Below are 17936 nucleotides of genomic sequence, written 5' to 3'. Positions count from 1 at the left end.
CATTGCCTTTCACATAGTAAGTACTCAGATATTTCTTGATTAATTGATGAACTAAAAGTCTGTCCTCTGGGTATCTATCTCTCCTTTATCAGAATATAGTATCCATACAAGACCACTTCTAGCCCTAATGACTAGTATCATTCATTCACACTGGCAGACCTGGTCTCATGAAGCAAAAGATGAAGGTGATTCATGGTAGTCAAGGCAGGGAATTTTTACTCACTTATTTCTTCTTGTATGGATTTTGGGGGCACTGAATCACAATCTTAGTATTGACTTATTCCCTCCAAATCCAGGGACTCGGGAATTGGGGTTGAACTAATCCCAGATTCACTTCCAGGGTTGATATGTGTAGTGTTTAGATGGTCAGATGGCCAAAGGCTTTCAACTGAGACCACATCTATGGTAGCTTAAAAGAACAAAGGGTAGTATTTTCCTGGCTTACATTCCCAGCCAGCAGAAGCAGCTTGTAAAGGCTAAGCCAGGGCCACACACATCCAGTGAGAAACCTCTCCTGCCTTCAGGGAAGGATGGCTGTCGGCATCAGGAAAGCAAGGGTCCATTTCCCATTTTTCAGTGACCTGCTAAAGATGTAATAAGTCATTTACTTCTTGGGGCTCCACCTGTGGAAACAATTCTAGATACTGGTTCAAGGGGCTGCTGGAAACTCATGAGGTTCTTTGAGGGAGAGACCTTCTAGAATAAAATAGCACGTTAGTGATGCTGAATTACCGAGGACGAGAAACTTGTAGTGACCATCACCCATGGCTCGTCGTTGGCCATGCTGACTGTATTCTTCTTTCCAGTACATGCCTGCCACGTCAGCTGTGCAGGGGGCCTACCTGCCACAGTATACCCACGTGCAGACGCCGGCGGTTCCTGTGGAGGTTGGTATAGACTGTCCAGTGGCCGTTCTGGCAGTGAGTAATTTCAGAAATGGGTTAAATAGAACTCAAAGAAGAATCAATCGAAAGTCAAACATTTGCATAAAGAATCGAGTTGAGAGGGAGTCTATGCCTAGAGTTGTTTTCAACTATGAAATATTCTCTGCATACAAGTTAGTAAACAGCATCCAAGCCACACCCCCAAGACTCCCAGAAATACTGATATTTTCTAGGCTGGTAGCACATTTCATACCCCTTCAAGGCTCTGTCTTGTCTCCTGTAAAATGACGCTTACAGGCAAATTAAAACATGGGTTCTTGTCTCCTGTAAAATGACGCTTACAGGCAAATTAAAACACAGATTCTTGATAAAGCTGGAATTTGCAATACTAGTACCAAAGATTATATCAGTAATAATAATTACAAAAAATTAACTTGTTATCACTAAGATACTTGAAAAAAAATGTTTCAGAACTGTAACAGGGATGAGGAACACACCATACCTGTTTTTATAGAGACTTAGTAGAGCTAAATAACTCTTAGTTCTTTTTACGGAAGATACTGTTATGATATTGATATGGAAGTCTGACATTTGAATCCAAGTTGGGCAGAAAGCATAGTGTTTTCCTGCAAAGTACCCTTGAAATTCCAAGGAAATTCATCAACCCAGTCGATCCCCCCCTGCTAGGCAGATCCCATAGGTTCCAATTCCAGAAACACCCCTAGGACTGTGGCTGGATTACAGGGGAGGTGGGATGTGTTTTGTTTGCTTCTAAATGATTGAAATTTGTGCAGTTATTGATAGCCACAGTTACCAGAACCCCTTATCTGCAATGCTGGAACAAACAAATCTGAAACGAAAAATTTTCCTTGTAACTACTTTAGCAAAACACCTGACCGGTGACAGAACCCAAGCTGAACTGATGTAAGACAAGATCTTTACCCCATTTACGCTGCATATTCATACCTTTCAGCACAGACCTATTCATGTGTTTGATTATGAGGTACAGCCCTAGACCCCACTGGGTATAGTCTCTGATATACGGCATATGCATACCATGTTTCAGATTCTAAAATCTGAAAATACAGAATTCCAAGTCACATCTGGCCCCCAAGGGGTAAGAGATTTGTTTGGTAAATTGCAGCTTGATATGAAGAGGCAACTCATAAAAGTTAAAGGAGGTTCTTTGGGTCTATCAGACATTTTAACTTCTTAGGGAAATAATGAACTTTGAAGGCTCTATATGACATTAAGGAAATCACTTTTTTAAGATGTGGGACTCAGTCCAACCTGGGTAACAGAGTTTGGATGTCTTTGCTCACATGTCTCATCTGTTCTGCTTTGTTGTAGGAGGCGAGCGGTCAGCAGCAGGTGGCTGTAGAGACGTCTAATGACCATTCTCCATACACCTTTCAACCCAACAAGTAACTGTGAGGTATGAGAGAAAGGTCTCCATCACTGTAGGGCTCAAGGCAAGAAAAGTCTATGATTCTTGTATCAAAATGGTACTTTAAACAACTCAGGTCTGGTCACGCTGCTTCAGTCATGGCCAGGGAATCAATCCAATGTTACTGGAGTGTTAAAATCAGTGATTTTGGGCTTCCCTGGTGGCGCAGTGGTTGAGAGTCCGCCTGCCAACGCAGGGGACCCGGGTTCGTGCCCCGGTCCGGGAAGATCCCACATGCCGCGGAGCGGCTGCGCCCGTGAGCCATGGCCGCTGGGCCTGCGCGTCCGGAGCCTGTGCTCCGCAACAGGAGAGGCCAAACAGTGAGAGGCCCGCGTACTGCCAAAAAAAAAAAATCAGTGATTTTGTGGATTTGTAGATGAGTATTCTGTCCAAAAAGAACAGTGCATTATATTGAAGTCAAATGTATATTTATACTCTCTTCCTCCCTACCCACCCCCTGCCAAAAGACTGATAACATAATCAGACAATGCCAGGTACCAAATTTGTCCTACAATACATTTATATATTTTTTTATATTATATATACATATATATATATATATATAATATGTAATATATATATATTGTTTTAATGCTCACAAACTAAAGGAAATATAGCATAAGATTTTGCTTAATCTAGCATTACAAGATTAGCAGTATCTTGACTATGAATCTAATATGACTATCCTTAGATTGAGAGATTGCTCTCCCAGCTCCCACTTGGACCACGGATCTCAAAACTAGTCACTCTGCCATGCAGATTGCAGTAAAACAGCTCTGTGGAACTTACAACACCTGGGTTTCTGGATTGCTCGGGTGAAGTATGTTGCAGGTCCCAGATTTGAAAGGTGGACTCGGGGCATAAAAAGTGACCTCAGTTCCAGAGTTTGCATTTACTGGCCTACCACCAGCGATGAGCAGAGTCTTTCTCAAACACATATCTTTGAAACAAGAAAGAGATGACAAATCTCTGGTATATTACACCAAATGTACAAAAGCATTTTTTTTTTTTCTCTTCCAGATGTACAGAAGGGTGTGCTTAAATGAAGAAGGTTGTGAAGACTGAACAATCATGGATTTTTCTGATCAATTGTGCTTTAGGAAATTATTGACAGTTTTGCACAGGTTCTTGAAAACGTTATTTATAATGAAATCAACTAAAACTATTTTTGCTATAAGTTCTATAAGGTGCATAAAACCCTTAAATTCATCTAGTAGCTGTTCCCCTGAACAGGTTTATTTTAGTAAAAAAAAAAAAAAAAAAAAAAAAAAAAAAAGAAAAAAAAACCAACAAAATACAAAAAGATTTTTATCAAATGTTATGATGCAAAAAAAAGAAAAAAAAAGAAAAAAGAAAACTTCAATTCTCTGGGTATGCACAAAGACCATGAAGACTTACCCAAGTGCATGACCGGATTCTTCTGGTTTTGTTCATTTTGTGTTTTCGTTTGTGTTTTTTTTCAGCTGTATGAAATGGGCTTTCTGATGTTTAAATAGTCCAACTTCACCCCTGGTGTTCTGTGCTTGCAGTGTGAGTGTTGCAGCCAGTGTCTCTTTTCTTAGCTTTCCGTTTTCCTTTCCACGTAGTGTGAAGTGTCTTATCCTTTTCTATGAATTCCAATTTGCCTTAACTCTTTTGATGCTGTAGCTGTTTCAGTAAAAGTTAGTTCAAACTAATGATGTAGAATGCTTTGACCAAATGGGCTGGTCTATTATGCCTTGTTAAACAGCAGCATAGGGCTTTTAAAAGGTAGTCAATAAAAGTTGCTGAAATTTTGGCTTTTTTAAATATGTAGTAGGTGTTTTTAATGATTTTTCACATAATGTGTAAGGTAGTGAAATGCAAGAAGGGAAAACTGTTTTGTGTGAAACACATTTTCTGACTGGGGAACTTTTAATAGGGTAAATTGTTTGTAAGGCTGTATGCCAAGAGTTTCCTCTGATAGTTTGACTGATTTAGGATATCTGCTGTATGATGCAATGTAAAGTCTTTTTTGCCTTTTTTCAGGAAAAAAAAAAAACAACTAACTTGATGTTCTAGATTTAGTGTAGGTAGCGTAGGGGCAGGGGGTGGGGGGAGGGGAGGGAGTCACCGAATGTTTTGTCCTTCCTTTATACTAACGATAGTGCTTTAGAATGAGAATGACGCCTGAGATCTGGCAAACCGAAAAAAAACACAAATGTTGCTATTGCAACGAAATGGCAAAAGCTAAAAGTAAGGATTTATCTTCAAACATAAGCTGAGATATGAATAGAAGCGAAACGATTGGCTACTAGCTCTCTCTATCACGTAAATTTGAGAAACAAAAATTACTTGGCACTTTTAAAGGTAACTTCACCAAAGACCGAAGAGCCAGTAACCAGTAGCTCCAGCTTGTCTCAGCATCACATCTTCTGTGCTCTTTATTTTTGCCGGACCAGTTTGCGGTTAGGAGAATGTGCCTTTTTTGTACCTTTGGATTTAGGTTTTATAATTTTAATTGATGTATGGACACACACAAACAAACAAAAAAGCATGAAGGAAGATTTGGATCCAAGCAGTGCCACACTTTACATCATCACTACAAGTGTTAAGTGTAAAGAAAAACCAATTTTGAAACTATGAAATTCCTGATTCATAAATACACAGTTATTTCTACTTTAGTACATATAAGATAATTCACTGTTATTAAAGCTCTTTTATTAAGACAATTGCATACGTTTGAAAAGCAATGGTAAATTAAGTTGTCTTCCAAAACTGTGTACTTGTCTGGTCAACTGTGTGTGATCAGTTATCTACCTCAGAGTCTATTTTCTTTTGTGCTGGGACAGGTTGCTGGCCCTCCCTGTTTCCACAGACCAAATCCTTCCTAGCTCAGGAGCTAGGCCTAAGCAGTTATTTCTTTCGAGTATTTTTTAGTTCTTAAAATTTATGCTTGTGTTTGATTATAGATGTCAGTGATATTTCATAGTTTCAAAAGTCCTTGCTGCTCTGAGAAGTGTAGATTCTAGTGAAAATTACATAGTCATAAGAGAAGTGTGTTTTTGTTTTTGTTTTTGTTTCCTTTTTTAAAGTTGTGGTATTATTGGTTCTATGCTCCCTGGAATATTACTGCTTTGTGAAAGTCCAGACTGAACGCAGCACCCTCTTTGTACCTAGTACATTGTAAACCTGGGTCTCTCACTACTTGATATTTTTGCATTAGTTAAGACAGAAATTTGATAACTCAGTTAGAGGGGAGGGGAAATCTGCTGCTAGAAATGTCTGAACTAAGTGCCATACTCGTCTGGGTAAGATTTGGGAAACATAACCTCTGTACATAAAAAAAGAAAAAAAATCAGTTAAACATCACATAGTAGACAGCCATTAAATTATAAAAAAAATTAATTTATGAAGAAAGACCTTTTGTACAGATTGAAAAAAAAAGATTTTCATAGAGATATCTATATGATCAAGAGAGTTAATTTTTTATTTTTGTTTTACTAGTGCCACAAACTTGCCAGTGGTAACTTATTTGTCCGGTTCAAGATAACTCTGTAGTTTTCTTTCCTAGGACTTGTTGTTAAACGCCAAAAAGACATTTTTGAACTGTACATTTGATCAGATTGTTAGCTTTTTCTGTTTTATTTCTTTTGAGAACCTTTGAATAAAAAACATCTGAAATTTTATTTTTCCTGTCAATTTTTTTTAGATTAGATTCAACGTATATCGGAATTTCATTTCATTTCTGATCTCTTCTTTCAGCTCAGTGGATTGGTTTGAAACTGAGTTGAAAATTATTTTCAGATTCAATATGTACTCGAAATATATTTCCTTTAAAAGAACTGGAAAAAAACCTTCCCACCCTGTTGTTTTTGGTTATTTCAGTTCATGTACAGGGACAAGCATTAGCTCACCGTGTTTCCTCTCAGCAAAGTCCACCTTTGGTCTGTTCTTAAACACCAAAGAGCCAGGCCCCTCTCCTTCCTCCTTCCTCACTGCTACCTTTGGACTGTGGCACTGTCATTGCCCAGCAAGGAGGACAGAATAAAAACAGTGTCCCCATCTCTGGTAAACAAGCTCACGGGTAAGGATTTCAAGGTGATCTTATCCCTGCCTTGATGCCTCGGGCCTCCTTTAGTGACCTTGTTTGGCTGTTCCCAGTAGGAGGCTCTGGTGCAGCATTCATGGGGCAGAGACAACAGCTCTCTTTCCCACACTGACATGCTTTATGGGAGGCTCTTAGTACAAGAAATTGACTCTTACCCAAGGTAAATGAAATGTTTCAGTGTAGTTGTAAAGGTTTCTTTTTCTGCTGCCCAGTGGCTCTGTCCTGATGAAAGGAGTGGGCGAGAAGGACATCCATAGCCTCCATTTCTGTATGCCTCCGCCGCAGTGTGGACGATGGGATCTGTGAATTAGATACATGGGGTTTAGAGCATTTACCTTGCCAGAAATGAAAAAGCCCCAGTACTCACTGGCTCTATGAGAAAAGGGAACCCGGTCCTCTAATGATAACCGGTGCTTCAGAGAGAAAGATGTCGGGGCAGGAGCAGAGTGTAGCCTCACTGAGACACACACAGGCTGCCAAGAATGTAAGCTATGTGAACTCATGTTCTGTCCCAGCCTCACACTGTCCCCATGCTCCTTCATAGGACCACTGACCAGAGGCAGGAAAGAAATACTGCTGGGCACCTTAGGTTTTGTTAACCTTATTTTTCTCTTATTTTAAGACGGCTTACGTCATTGGAGTCCTGGGACATCCGGGGGCTGTCGTTCACACAGAAACTGATAAACACTTTTTCAGAGCACCTTTTCTGTCTGTGCAACAGGGCTAAGCAAGCCAGAATGCTGATGGATAAAAAAGAGCTGTCGCTCACACATAGAAAGAGGACCTGTGGCACCTTTGGGGATCGACCCCACCTTGCTAAAATGTTGTGGTTCCTCGGGTCATCGTCAGGGGCCAGGACTCCCTCTTTGTCTGAGATGGCCTGGGTCCAAGGATCGGGGAGGAATTCTTGCCTGGAAAAGAGGGAGGAAGCTGGCAGCGACAACCGGGCGTGCATATTTCTCTCTCTGTATGGGCTGGGATGAGGGAGAGCAGTGGGTGGACAGGAGCCCCGTGTTCTCCCCACCACCCATGCCCTTCAAGAGCAGTGGCGGGAGGTACATCCGCTGGAGCATGAATTCCGCCTCCTCTCAAATTTCACAGATGCTGGTTAAAAATTCACTAAGAGAAAGGTAGTGCCTCCCAGCCTGAGGAGGGGCTCAAAAATGTGCAGATCTGACAACGATCGTCTCATTCCACCAGAGTAGCCGGAGGAAAAGATGCAGCTGCCTTGGGAGAAAGGTCACAGACCTGTCACCACCACCTTCCTCCACCACCCCCAGCCCCCCCGCCCTTGCCTGAAAATCTTCATAAGATGGCAAGTAGTTAGGAAAATTCAGCCCAGGGTTAAAGAAAAACCGGGCAGCTTCTTCCCCTGCAATAGCAATGTGATGAAATAAGCACCCCTCGGTAGTGGCGGGGAGCGGGGGAGGGGTGGCCGCAGGCAGCCCCGGCAGGTGGCGCTGGAGAGCAGGGCTGCGGGGCAACGCTCCCGGGGCCCAGCGCAGCGTCCTTGGTACGGCTGGGGAGGCGGTACCGTGCGCCCATCCTTCCTGTGGATGACCTTGGCCAGGCGATGGAATTTCAGCCCTGTGGAATGGCTCCGGAGGAGTGTCTCCAGTCTTTGGACGTCCTGTCTTGACGCTCTGGGTCTTTTCAGGGCCCGGGAATGTTCTCACTTGAGCCACTAGAGGGAGGATTTTGTGGCTCTTCACCTGCAGCTGTGAGCTTGAAGGCAGGCGACCCGGGCCTCGCAGGGGGTGCTCCTGGTGGAAATCGAGGATCCCCAGGCACACACCTCTGGGGATAACAGGGTACTCAAACTGCGGGTTAGTAGTAAGAACGTTGCCCGATGCTGTCAGCTCCCTCCTGAGAGCACTGTTGCTCAGACGGGGAGTAACTTATATATGACTTTTAAGGCTCAAGGAAGGGCTTGGGGACAGGGAAGGAAGTCAAAAGCCTTGCCAGACTTCATGACTGCAGGCACAAGAAAGTGCTGGCAGGTCTCTGGGCTGCTCAGAATTGAAAACAGGTGGCTTTGGATTAAATACAAACTTTAATGCTATTATTCCTTTTGTGTGTGTGAGAGAGACTGAGATTTGATCTAGAATATTCCACTGCTCGTTGACACAAAATATGGATCATAAACGAGACTACAGGTATCTCCTACCCTCTAGTATCCCTGAAACCACTTCCTCTCCTTGAATACCTCCAGTGACTGGGCACTTCCCACCTCTCTTGGCATCCTGTATCTTTTTTGGAACTGCTCTCAAACTTGCTTATGGAGTCAAATTTGCATCTTTGTAATTTCTACTTGTCAGCCTTAGTTCTGCCAACTGAGATGCCACAGAATAAGTCCGTCATTCCCATTCCTGAAAAGAAAAGCATAGTGACAGACGACACATCAGTGATTGCCAGGAGTTACAGGGAACAGGAGGATGTGACCATAAAGGGGATAGCACAGGGGAGTCTGGGGAGAATGATGAAACTGTTCTATATCCTGATGGTGGTAGTTACACAAATCTATATATGAGCTAAAATTCATAGAGCTGTATACCCCAAAATTCTATTTTAATGTACAGCCATTTATTCAAAAAACTTTTTTTTAAATGAGACAAGTCAGTCATTTCTCAAATGTGGAAAACTCCTGACTCCACAAATCTTCTCTGGGTTGAACACTCCTTGTAGCTTTAACTGTTACTCATCAGCTCTGGCTCACCATCAGGTCACCCTCCAGATGCACCACAGGTGACTCAACATAAAACCCAGAACCCCAGGAATAGCCTGGGCCTTCATCTGTCTCCCCGGCTCAGCCACATCTGTCTGCTGCAGGTGAAATGGTCTCCTTATTGACTTCCCAGTTCTTAAAAGCTTGTAGCCAATTAAAATCCCTATTCCTTTCTTTCTTTCTTTTTTCTTTTTTTTGTCACAATGATGAATTATAATAGACATGCAATGGAATATTACGTAGCCATTTTTAAATGAAGACATTTTCACAGCATGAAAAATACTCAAGATATAAGGTGAACAAAACTCTCAGGCATAGAACTGTAGATATAGTATGCTTATAATTATGAAGCAGTATTTAAGTATAAAAGATGGGACTTCCCTGGTGACGCAGTGGTTGAGAATCTGCCTGCTAACGCAGGGGATACGGGTTCGAGCCCTGGTCTGGGAGGATCCCACGTGCCCCAGAGCAGCTAGGCCCGTGAGCCACAACTACTGAGCCTGCGCATCTGGAGCCTGTGCTCCGCAACAACAAAGGCCGCGATGAAGAGTGGCCCCTGCTTGCCACAACTAGAGAAAGCCCTCGCACAGAAACGAAGACGCAACACAGCAAAAATAAATTAATTAATAAACTCTACCCCCAACATCTTAAAAAAAAAAAAAGATGAGGAGGTACTTCAAAGTGCTTAGCTGTGGGTGAAAGGGTTATGGAACGTTTGTATTTTCTCAGTTATACTTTTCCAAATTTTTCTAGTTGTCTACAATGAAGACATTTTATAATCAGGAAAAAAAAAGTTTTAAAAGAATGTTGTCAGATCATCCTAAAATTATGCGAGTTGCTATGTTCATTATATTCCAGTTCAGCACATTCAATTAATTTTTTTTTTCCATTTAAAAGATACTGCACCAGACATCAGAAGACACAAAGAGGACATGATGTGGTCCCAGTCCTCAAGGAACATTCTTGTGAGGAGACGGTGTATAAATGACAATAGTTCAAGGAGAAGTAACAAAAGTGTGATCTAAATAAAGAGCTTTGGGAGTGCTGTGAGGGGCCCAGAAGGCATAAACACTCTCCTGAGGTTCTTGTCATTTTCACATTACCAACCAATTAGCTCCTTTCTTACTGGTCAGAATTTACTCCAAAGCAGCCATTTCCTCACTAGTTCCTCTGCCTCCTGACAGATGAAATTGTCGGGCAGACAAATGAAGTCTGGTAGCTCTGCCCTTGCCAGAGACTTGGAGCAGATGTCCAAAGAGTTGACTTCTTTCGTCACTCCTGCTCTGAAAATATTGGGATGTGTAACAAGAAAGTGTCATCTTGTTTTGTTTTGTTTTGTTGTAAATAATCAGGGTGTAGGATACGTTTTCTTAACAATGTCATCTTCTTTAACCTACCTTGGTCAGATGATCTGCACACACCATATTGTGGATTTGCAAACACCTGTGTAGTTTTCTGACTGCCTCCCCCGCAACCTCCACTATAGTCTTGAGAACTCATGTTTATTACTTTCTTCACAGAAGTCTAGCCAGCAATCTCATCATATCCACTTTGTTACACATTGCTTTGACATGTGCAGGAATAATACGTATATTATTTCCCTCAGCTTTCACTCTCCTAGCGATTCGTCTGTCTGTCTCTGTTTTACAAACCTTTATTTTTACAAAGGTTTGAAGCAACTTACCAGAAACACAGTAAGATAAATGTAAAAATCAGGGCTTGAGAAGTTAACAGTGAAAAGAGATAAAGAGAGCACAGAATGTAGCTCTGCAAGCCAGAAGGCCTCCATCAACCCTATACTTGAACCTCAATGATTTTGAGTCTCCTGGCAGCCAAGGTGAAAAGGGATAAAGGTACATACATCTATAGCTTTTATTTTCAAAGGGAGCAAAGACTACCAGATCCTCTGGGAAAAGATAGTATTTACTAGATTTCGATAGGAACTCCTGCAGGCAGCACTGGACAGTGTCTTCCGCCACCTTTCTCTGCCAATACAATCACACTTTCCCGAGGTGGTTTCAGGTAGGGCCTCTGAATGAAAGTCAAGGACAGCATCCCAAATCACCACTCCATGAAAGTTACTCTGGAATGCTGTAGACTCGTAACAGACGTTTTCAGTTACGCCTCTTCTCAAATGTTCTTAGGCAGTATACTTCATCCCTCTCACCAAGCCTATTGCTCTACTTCTGAAGGACAAAAGTCTGTTTTGCAACAGCACAAACATTCTAGGTGCTCCTTTCACTTCCACATTCAGATCCTCAAAGGAAAAAGAGGTGCCAGGCCCAAGTAATCCTGCGGCTTACGGAGCACTCCCAGTGATGCCTAAGGCCCTGTCCTATTTCTTCCATTCCACTGGAAGCAGCAGCTCGGGGGCAAGTGTCTGGGCTGGCTCGTTTGGTCAGATACTTGCTCCTTTGTGGCAAGACCTGTGAGTTGGGAAGCAGGATCATGGCACTTCCCATTACCTAATACTGCAGCTTTCCAAAGACTCTCAAAATTAATAATGCTTCTCTATTTTTTCATCAAAGGACCCTTGAGAGGTGAGGAGAAAGCGTAGGGAACTCCAGGGATGTCGAAGCACAGCTCTGTGTGGCCCACCATGAACACAAAATTTCTCATGTTTTCTCAATGGAAAGCTTGTGTTTACTTTATAACATCTTTCTCTTTTCCCCCGAAGTGGTTGTGCCTTTGAATTTATTTAATTTTTAAAAAAGTTTTGAAACACAAAAATTGCAAGCACAGTACAAAAAATTAAAGAAAAAAAACTTTTATCCTGATATATTTGAGAGCAAATTATCAACCCAAAGCTCCATGACCCTCTACAAACAAGGACATTCTCCCATATGACCACAATACAACCATCAAAATAAGGAAAGGCACGCTGAAACATCACTAATTATTCCAGTAACGCCTTTGGAGTAAAAAGATCCAGTTCAAAAATCATGCATTGCCTTTAGTCGTCGTGTTCCTTTGGTCTCCTTCAGTCTAAAATACCTCCTCGATCTTTAGTTGACTTTTGTGATTTGGACACAATTAAAGATTACAGGCCAGTTATTTTGCAGAGTGTCCTCAGACTGGTTTGTTTGATGCTTCTGTGTGGTTCTGCACCTTTTGCAGGAATATCACCAAAGTAGAGCTGTGTACTCCTCGCTGCGTCCCGTCGGGAGGTGCGTGATTTCAATTTGTCTCATTATCAATGATATTCCCTTTGCTCACTTAATCAAGGTGGTGTCTGCCAGGCGTCTCCCCTGTAAAGTTACTCTTTCCCACTTTGCAGTTATTAAGTAGTTTGTGGGGAGATGTTTTGGAACCATGAAAACGTGCTGAACTTCCTCAAACTCGAATTTATTCATTTACTTATTTCTATGAGTATGGACTCAGGGTGTCCTTTCTGTTCAATGGATGCGAATCCGTAATCGGTATTTGTTTTGATGCTCAAATTGTCCCTAACTTGGCCTGTGGGAACTCCTGCAAGCCACCTTCTGTGTTTTTAAAGGTGTATCCCCATTATTCTTCAAGAACCTCCTTGCTTTCTGGCCCCGCCAGATGTGCCAAGCTTGCCTTGTACTTTCCCTGTTCCAGTCCTAGATTCAGCCATTTCTCCAAAGAGTCCTGGTTCCTTTTAGCAGAGAACGGTGTTTAGAAGGTAAGGTCTGGGCACTAGATATACTCATTGCTACTGACATGTCACTGTTCTCCAGCCCCGTCAGTAAATAGGGATAAGGAGTGTGTGTGTGGGTATAGGCGTGCAACACACACACTTACATCTGTATTTTCTCCATGATCTATACATATTGAAAAACATACATCTGCATCCATACCTCCAAGTCCTTTCCAACTCGACAGCATTCATTTTCCCTTATTTGTAATTCTCTTAGCTGACACCAAGGAACCTGGCTCCCGACATCCTTGATCCTTGTACTCATTCGATCAGATCCCCTGTCTGTGACCAGCCTCCCATCTCTGACACCCCCTCAGCAGGACAGATGCCTCAGACTTACTCTCCTGCTTAGGCTCTCACACCTCAGTCTGCGTGGGAGTCTGGGATGGCGAGGAGGTTAATTCTCCTCCTTACCCTGCCCAGAGGGAGATGAAACCTTATGTCAGGGGACAGGGGTCATTCTGCCATAAGAGGGTGAGTGCTCTCCAGAGAAAGGGGGCCTTTTGTGATGCCGTAAATTTGCCCCAAGAAGTCTGCTTTCCTCCCACTGTCGGATGGAATGCGGTCCAAGTTTTGAAACAGAAAGTTGAAGAACAGGAATGGTGTGGAAGTGGAAAACCCAAAAAGGAGACATAAAAAGAGACATGGAAGGATGGCAGGAAGAAGAGAAAAAAAGGAAGAAGAAAAGAGCAACTTAGAAAGGGACCTAGGTAGGAAAACGAATATTAGACAGTTTGAGTGGAAGAGAAAAAGAAGATAAAAGGAACTCCATTGATTGACATCACCCTCGCAAAGCTGTCCCCCAAGGGCCTGGTAAACACGCTGGTCTCTCACAAGCTCTCAGCCACCAAATTTGGTGTGTATTAAATTAAAGAAACAGAGATGTTTCTAAGGTGCCTGCACTGACTTGCCATCTCTGAGGCCCCAAATCCAACATTTTGCAGCAACTCCAATGCAGCAGCCCCCTGATTTCCCCAGATGTTTTTCCAGCGCCTCGCAAGCGAATTTTAGTCCAGCATCACAAAACGCGGGGTTACTTTCTTACCAAGTTGAACCATCTCGTTACCCATGAGTTAATTCTGAAGTCTCTGCAATAAATGCCTTTGAGTTTTTGAGAATAGAAAGAGCTACAGCCTTTTGTGGTCACGGAGGAAGAGTGAATTCACCGATCTAAACCGTCTCATGTCTCTTTTCCTCCAACTGGGCCTCCCTGCAGCAGCGGCCAGGGTGATGTCTCCACTTCCCTGCCTCCAGTCCCACCTCATCCTACCGCAATCTGGGCTCTGCTGCCAGCTCTCCACTGCACCATTCCCATCCCGGCTGGACAGGGACCTCCGATTCCCAAGTCAGAGAACTCTCAGTCCTGATCTGAATCAACTCTTGGCTGCATTTGTCACTGTTGACAGGCCTCCCCTTCTTGAAATTTCATTCCCCAGCTTGAAGTTTTTCCACAGCCCACGTCTAAAATGCCTGGCTCCCCCAGGACCTCATTTCCACTGGCTTTGGAACCTCACCTCCAGCCACACCCCATCTTGAACTTTAAAATCTCAGAAGCGGGGCTTCCCTGGTGTCGCAGTGGTTGAGAGTCCGCCTGCTGATGCAGGGGACACGGGTTCCTGCCCCGGTCCGGGAAGATCCCACGGGCCGCGGAGCGGCTGGGCCCGTGAGCCATGGCTGCTGGGCCTGCGCGTCCGGAGCCTGTGCTCCGCAACAGGAAAGGCCACAACAGTGAGAGGCCCGCGTACCACAAAAAAGAAAAAACCAAAACAAAAAAAATCTCAGAAGCGTTCTGTACTCTGCACCTTTCTTTTTTTTTCAACTTAGCACCTTTGGTTTTATTTTCAACCTAGATTAATCAAATTTTGCTTGAATTATCAGCTTTTCCTTAAGAGTAACCATGCATAATCACTATGAAACCTGCCGTGAAACTTCGGCATTCACATAGACAAACCATGAGTCGGAGAACTCATTTTGTTGCTATTAGCTTCAAATAAGTCAAAACCAAATCCTATCATATCAGGCCTGCAACGAAAGTCGCTGGGTTAAATCCCCTGCTTATCATCATACGATGAAAAAAAGAAGAGTTGACATGTAACGGTCACCCCATCCTTTTAGCTTTAAGAACAGTACTGGAGGGATTTCCTGCTGTCTAAATTCAAGCTGGGATTTCAGAGTTAGCTTATTAGCACATTGGGGAAAATCACCCGTTAAGATGGTGGGAAGAACAAACCTATCTATTGTTTCTATCCACTGTTTTCTATCAATGGATAGAACACACAGCTGGTGATGTTTTAAATGAGAATCTCTGTGGTTTCTCACATGCCTAACCTGTATCACATTCTTGCTCAAAAAAGGGCCCCTGTTCCTTCCATCTGTCTTACCAGATTTTGGGTTTGGCTGCGCTGGCTGTGGAGTCCCTGGCAATTCCGACTCTGCTGACCGCTTTGGGCACCCAACTCGGCCTCAAATCCAGTCGGCCTCGATCACCGCAGGGGGCCCTACTCGGCCTCAACTCCAGTCGGCCTCAATCATGGCAAACAGTTGGCTGAGCCTTTGCTTAACGTCAGGCTCACTGGAGGCACGACAGGACTTCGTGTTCACTCTGATGTGTTCGGCGAGTTTCGACTTATAAATGAAGCCCTTGCCGCAGTCTGCACAGGTGAACGGCCCGTCGGGCCTGTGGATGCGCTGGTGCCGAAGCATGTGGCCCCTTTCCCAGAAGTTTTTATCGCACTCGGGGCAGCGGAAAGGCCTCTCACCGGTGTGCAGGCCCTGGTGGCTGAGCAGCTGCGCCTTCAAGCGGAAGCTCTTGTCGCACTGGGGACACTGAAAGGGCTTCTCACCTGTGTGCGTCCTGATGTGCTCCACGAGTTTGGACTGCTTGGCGAAGCCTTTGCCACACTCGCAGGAGAAGGGCATCCGGCCGCCGTGCAGCAGCCGGTGCGCCATGTCGGCCTTCACGCGGTAGCTCTTGCTGTAGTCGGGGCACGGGAACGGGCTCTCGCCCGTGTGCAGGCACTGGTGGCTCCGCAGCTGCCCCTTGAGACGGAACCAGCGGCCACAGTCGGGGCAGCCGAAGGGCCGCTCGCCGCTGTGCACGCGGAAGTGCTCGGCCAGTTTGGACGGCCGTGTGAAGCCCTTGCCGCACTCCGTGCACTGGAAGGGCCGCTCGCGGCTGTGCGTGCGCTCGTGCGCCTTCAGGATGCCCTTCAAGCGGAAGCTCTTGCCGCACTCAGGGCAGCTGAAGGGCCGCTCTCCGCTGTGCACCCGCAGGTGCTCACGCAGCTTGCACGGGTGGGCGAAGCCGCGGCCACACTCGCCGCAGGAGAGCGGCCTCTCGCCGCCGTGCCTCCTCAGCCGGAAGCCCAGGCCGCACTCCGGGAACGCGAAAGGCTGCTCGTCTGAGTGCAGCCGCCGGTGGAGCCGCAGCCGCCCGTGCTGGCGGGAGGCCTGGCTGCACTCGGCGCACCAGAAGGGCCACTCTGCGCTGTGCACGTGGGTGTGGTCTGGAAGCCCGCACTGCGGGGAGGAGTGCCGGACGCACAGGCCGCAGGAGGCCGGCCTCTCCGCGCCGGGGCCGGGCTCGAGAGCCTCCGGGCGTTCCTCGCCAGCCGGGCTCAGGCCCGGCTTCTCTCCCAAGCGCGGGAGCTCAGCCTGCTCGGAGGCGGCCCTGGCACCCTCTCTCCTGGAGCCGGGCCTCTCCCGTCGCAGCCGGGGCACTGGGAAGGCCTCTGCCCCGAGCGCAGGTGGTGGGTATACACTTCACACTCGCTGCCCGGCAGCTGGCTCTCCTCGGGGTGGATTGCCAGGGGCCTAAGCAAACACGACTTCCGGCGGAAGTCCCGCCCACATTCTGGACAGCGGAAGTGCCTCTGGCCCCGAGGGATGCTCAGCAGCTGTTGTGCGTTGGTTTGTTTGCGGAGCTGATTCCAGGTCCTGTGTGGTGGGTCCTTCTGGCTCCCCTGGTGCTGCTCTGAGAGGTTCTTCCAAAAGCCTTCCCCACAGACGGGGCAAGGGTGCTGGAGGCCCTCCCCAGAGGTTTCCTGGAAGCCTGGGGGACCGAGGGTCCTGGGACTTACGATTGTGTCTCTTTGGGTGGGTTCCCTGGAGCTGTGGACTACTGGAACTAGAGCCCGAGTATCATGTCTTTGTGGATTCAGGAGGGCGACGACTTGGTCAGGCCTGAAGGAAACATCTTCACTTTTTCCCTTCACTTTTAATAAGGGTTCAGAGGAACGCTGGCTCTGAAGAGGATCTACTTGGAAATGGCAGTGGGCTTCTCCTGGTTTCACAGCTTGCTGGCTTCCCACAAACAGTTGTCCCTCAATAACTGGATCCAAATGCAAATCAGCAGAGGTGCAAATTATGTTTCCTGATTTCTGTGATTCTCCCCAGATCCTGAAGAGTTCTCTCCCCTGTTCAAGCCAGGATATTAGTTCTGGTTTGGGAAGTCCATCATGTAGAGAAACAAGAATCTCATAATTGGTTCTCATTACTTGCTTGTAAAGCTCCTTCTGCCATGGCTCTAGATCCCGCCATTCTTGCTCGGAGAAGTAAACGGCCACATCCTCAAAAGTCAGAGGTAACGGAGCCGGCTCGGCCATGGGCCCTCGTGGTCCCACCTGGCCCCGGACTGGGTTACAGCCAAGCCAGGCGTCCCGGCTGCCCGCGGCTCCTTCCCTGCGGCAGCGGCGGCTGCGGCCTCCCACCCAGCCGCTCCTCACCGACCTCTGTACTCTGCACCTTTGCCCCTTCTTGTGTCGCTCCTAGGATGGTCTCCTCCACCTGGATAACTCCTATTTATCCTTTAAGAGTCAACTCAGTACTTAAACTCCTTGAGAATAATTAGGCAATAAATAACTGCTTTCTTTTGAACTTTTTTTGCAGTTGTGAAGTAAGCTTAGAAAAGTGCATAAACCATAGATGTACAGCTCAAACTCTTGTAGCAAAATGAGTACCTGTACCTCCACCCGAGTTGAGAAATAGAACATGGCCCCCTCCCTAGATGCCCCGACAGCTGTGCCTCTTGACAGTCATCAACCCCTCCTTCAGCTCAGTAGGTAACACTCCACAGACTTTATGTTATTCACCTCCTTGCTATTCTTTATGATTGTATCACCTAAATATGCTTCCCTAAAACCTAGAGTTTA

The 17936-nt window shown here is 45.5% G+C and overlaps 1 protein-coding gene and 1 pseudogene across 4 annotated transcripts in view; one reads left to right on the top strand and one right to left on the bottom strand.

The window, feature by feature from the left end:
* The window catches only part of RBMS1 (RNA binding motif single stranded interacting protein 1), a 211320-nt gene extending 207720 nt beyond the window's left edge, over window positions 1–3600 (top strand). For all 4 annotated transcript variants that reach the window (XM_065881183.1, XM_065881181.1, XM_065881184.1 and 1 more), the window contains exons 12-14: window positions 807–887; window positions 2235–2319; window positions 3352–3600. In XM_065881183.1, the coding sequence (XP_065737255.1) occupies window positions 807–887; window positions 2235–2312 (159 nt within the window). In that variant the 3' untranslated portion in view covers window positions 2313–2319; window positions 3352–3600. The remainder of the gene's footprint in view (window positions 1–806; window positions 888–2234; window positions 2320–3351) is intronic.
* An 11694-nt stretch (window positions 3601–15294) lies between these two features.
* LOC136125366 (zinc finger protein 786 pseudogene) lies at window positions 15295–17390 on the bottom strand (annotated as a pseudogene).
* Window positions 17391–17936: the final 546 nt, after the last annotated feature.

This window comes from Phocoena phocoena, chromosome 7 (assembly GCF_963924675.1).
Source record: "Phocoena phocoena chromosome 7, mPhoPho1.1, whole genome shotgun sequence".
Classification (NCBI taxonomy): domain Eukaryota; kingdom Metazoa; phylum Chordata; class Mammalia; order Artiodactyla; family Phocoenidae; genus Phocoena; species Phocoena phocoena.
This window is presented reverse-complemented; position numbering and strand designations above follow the sequence as displayed.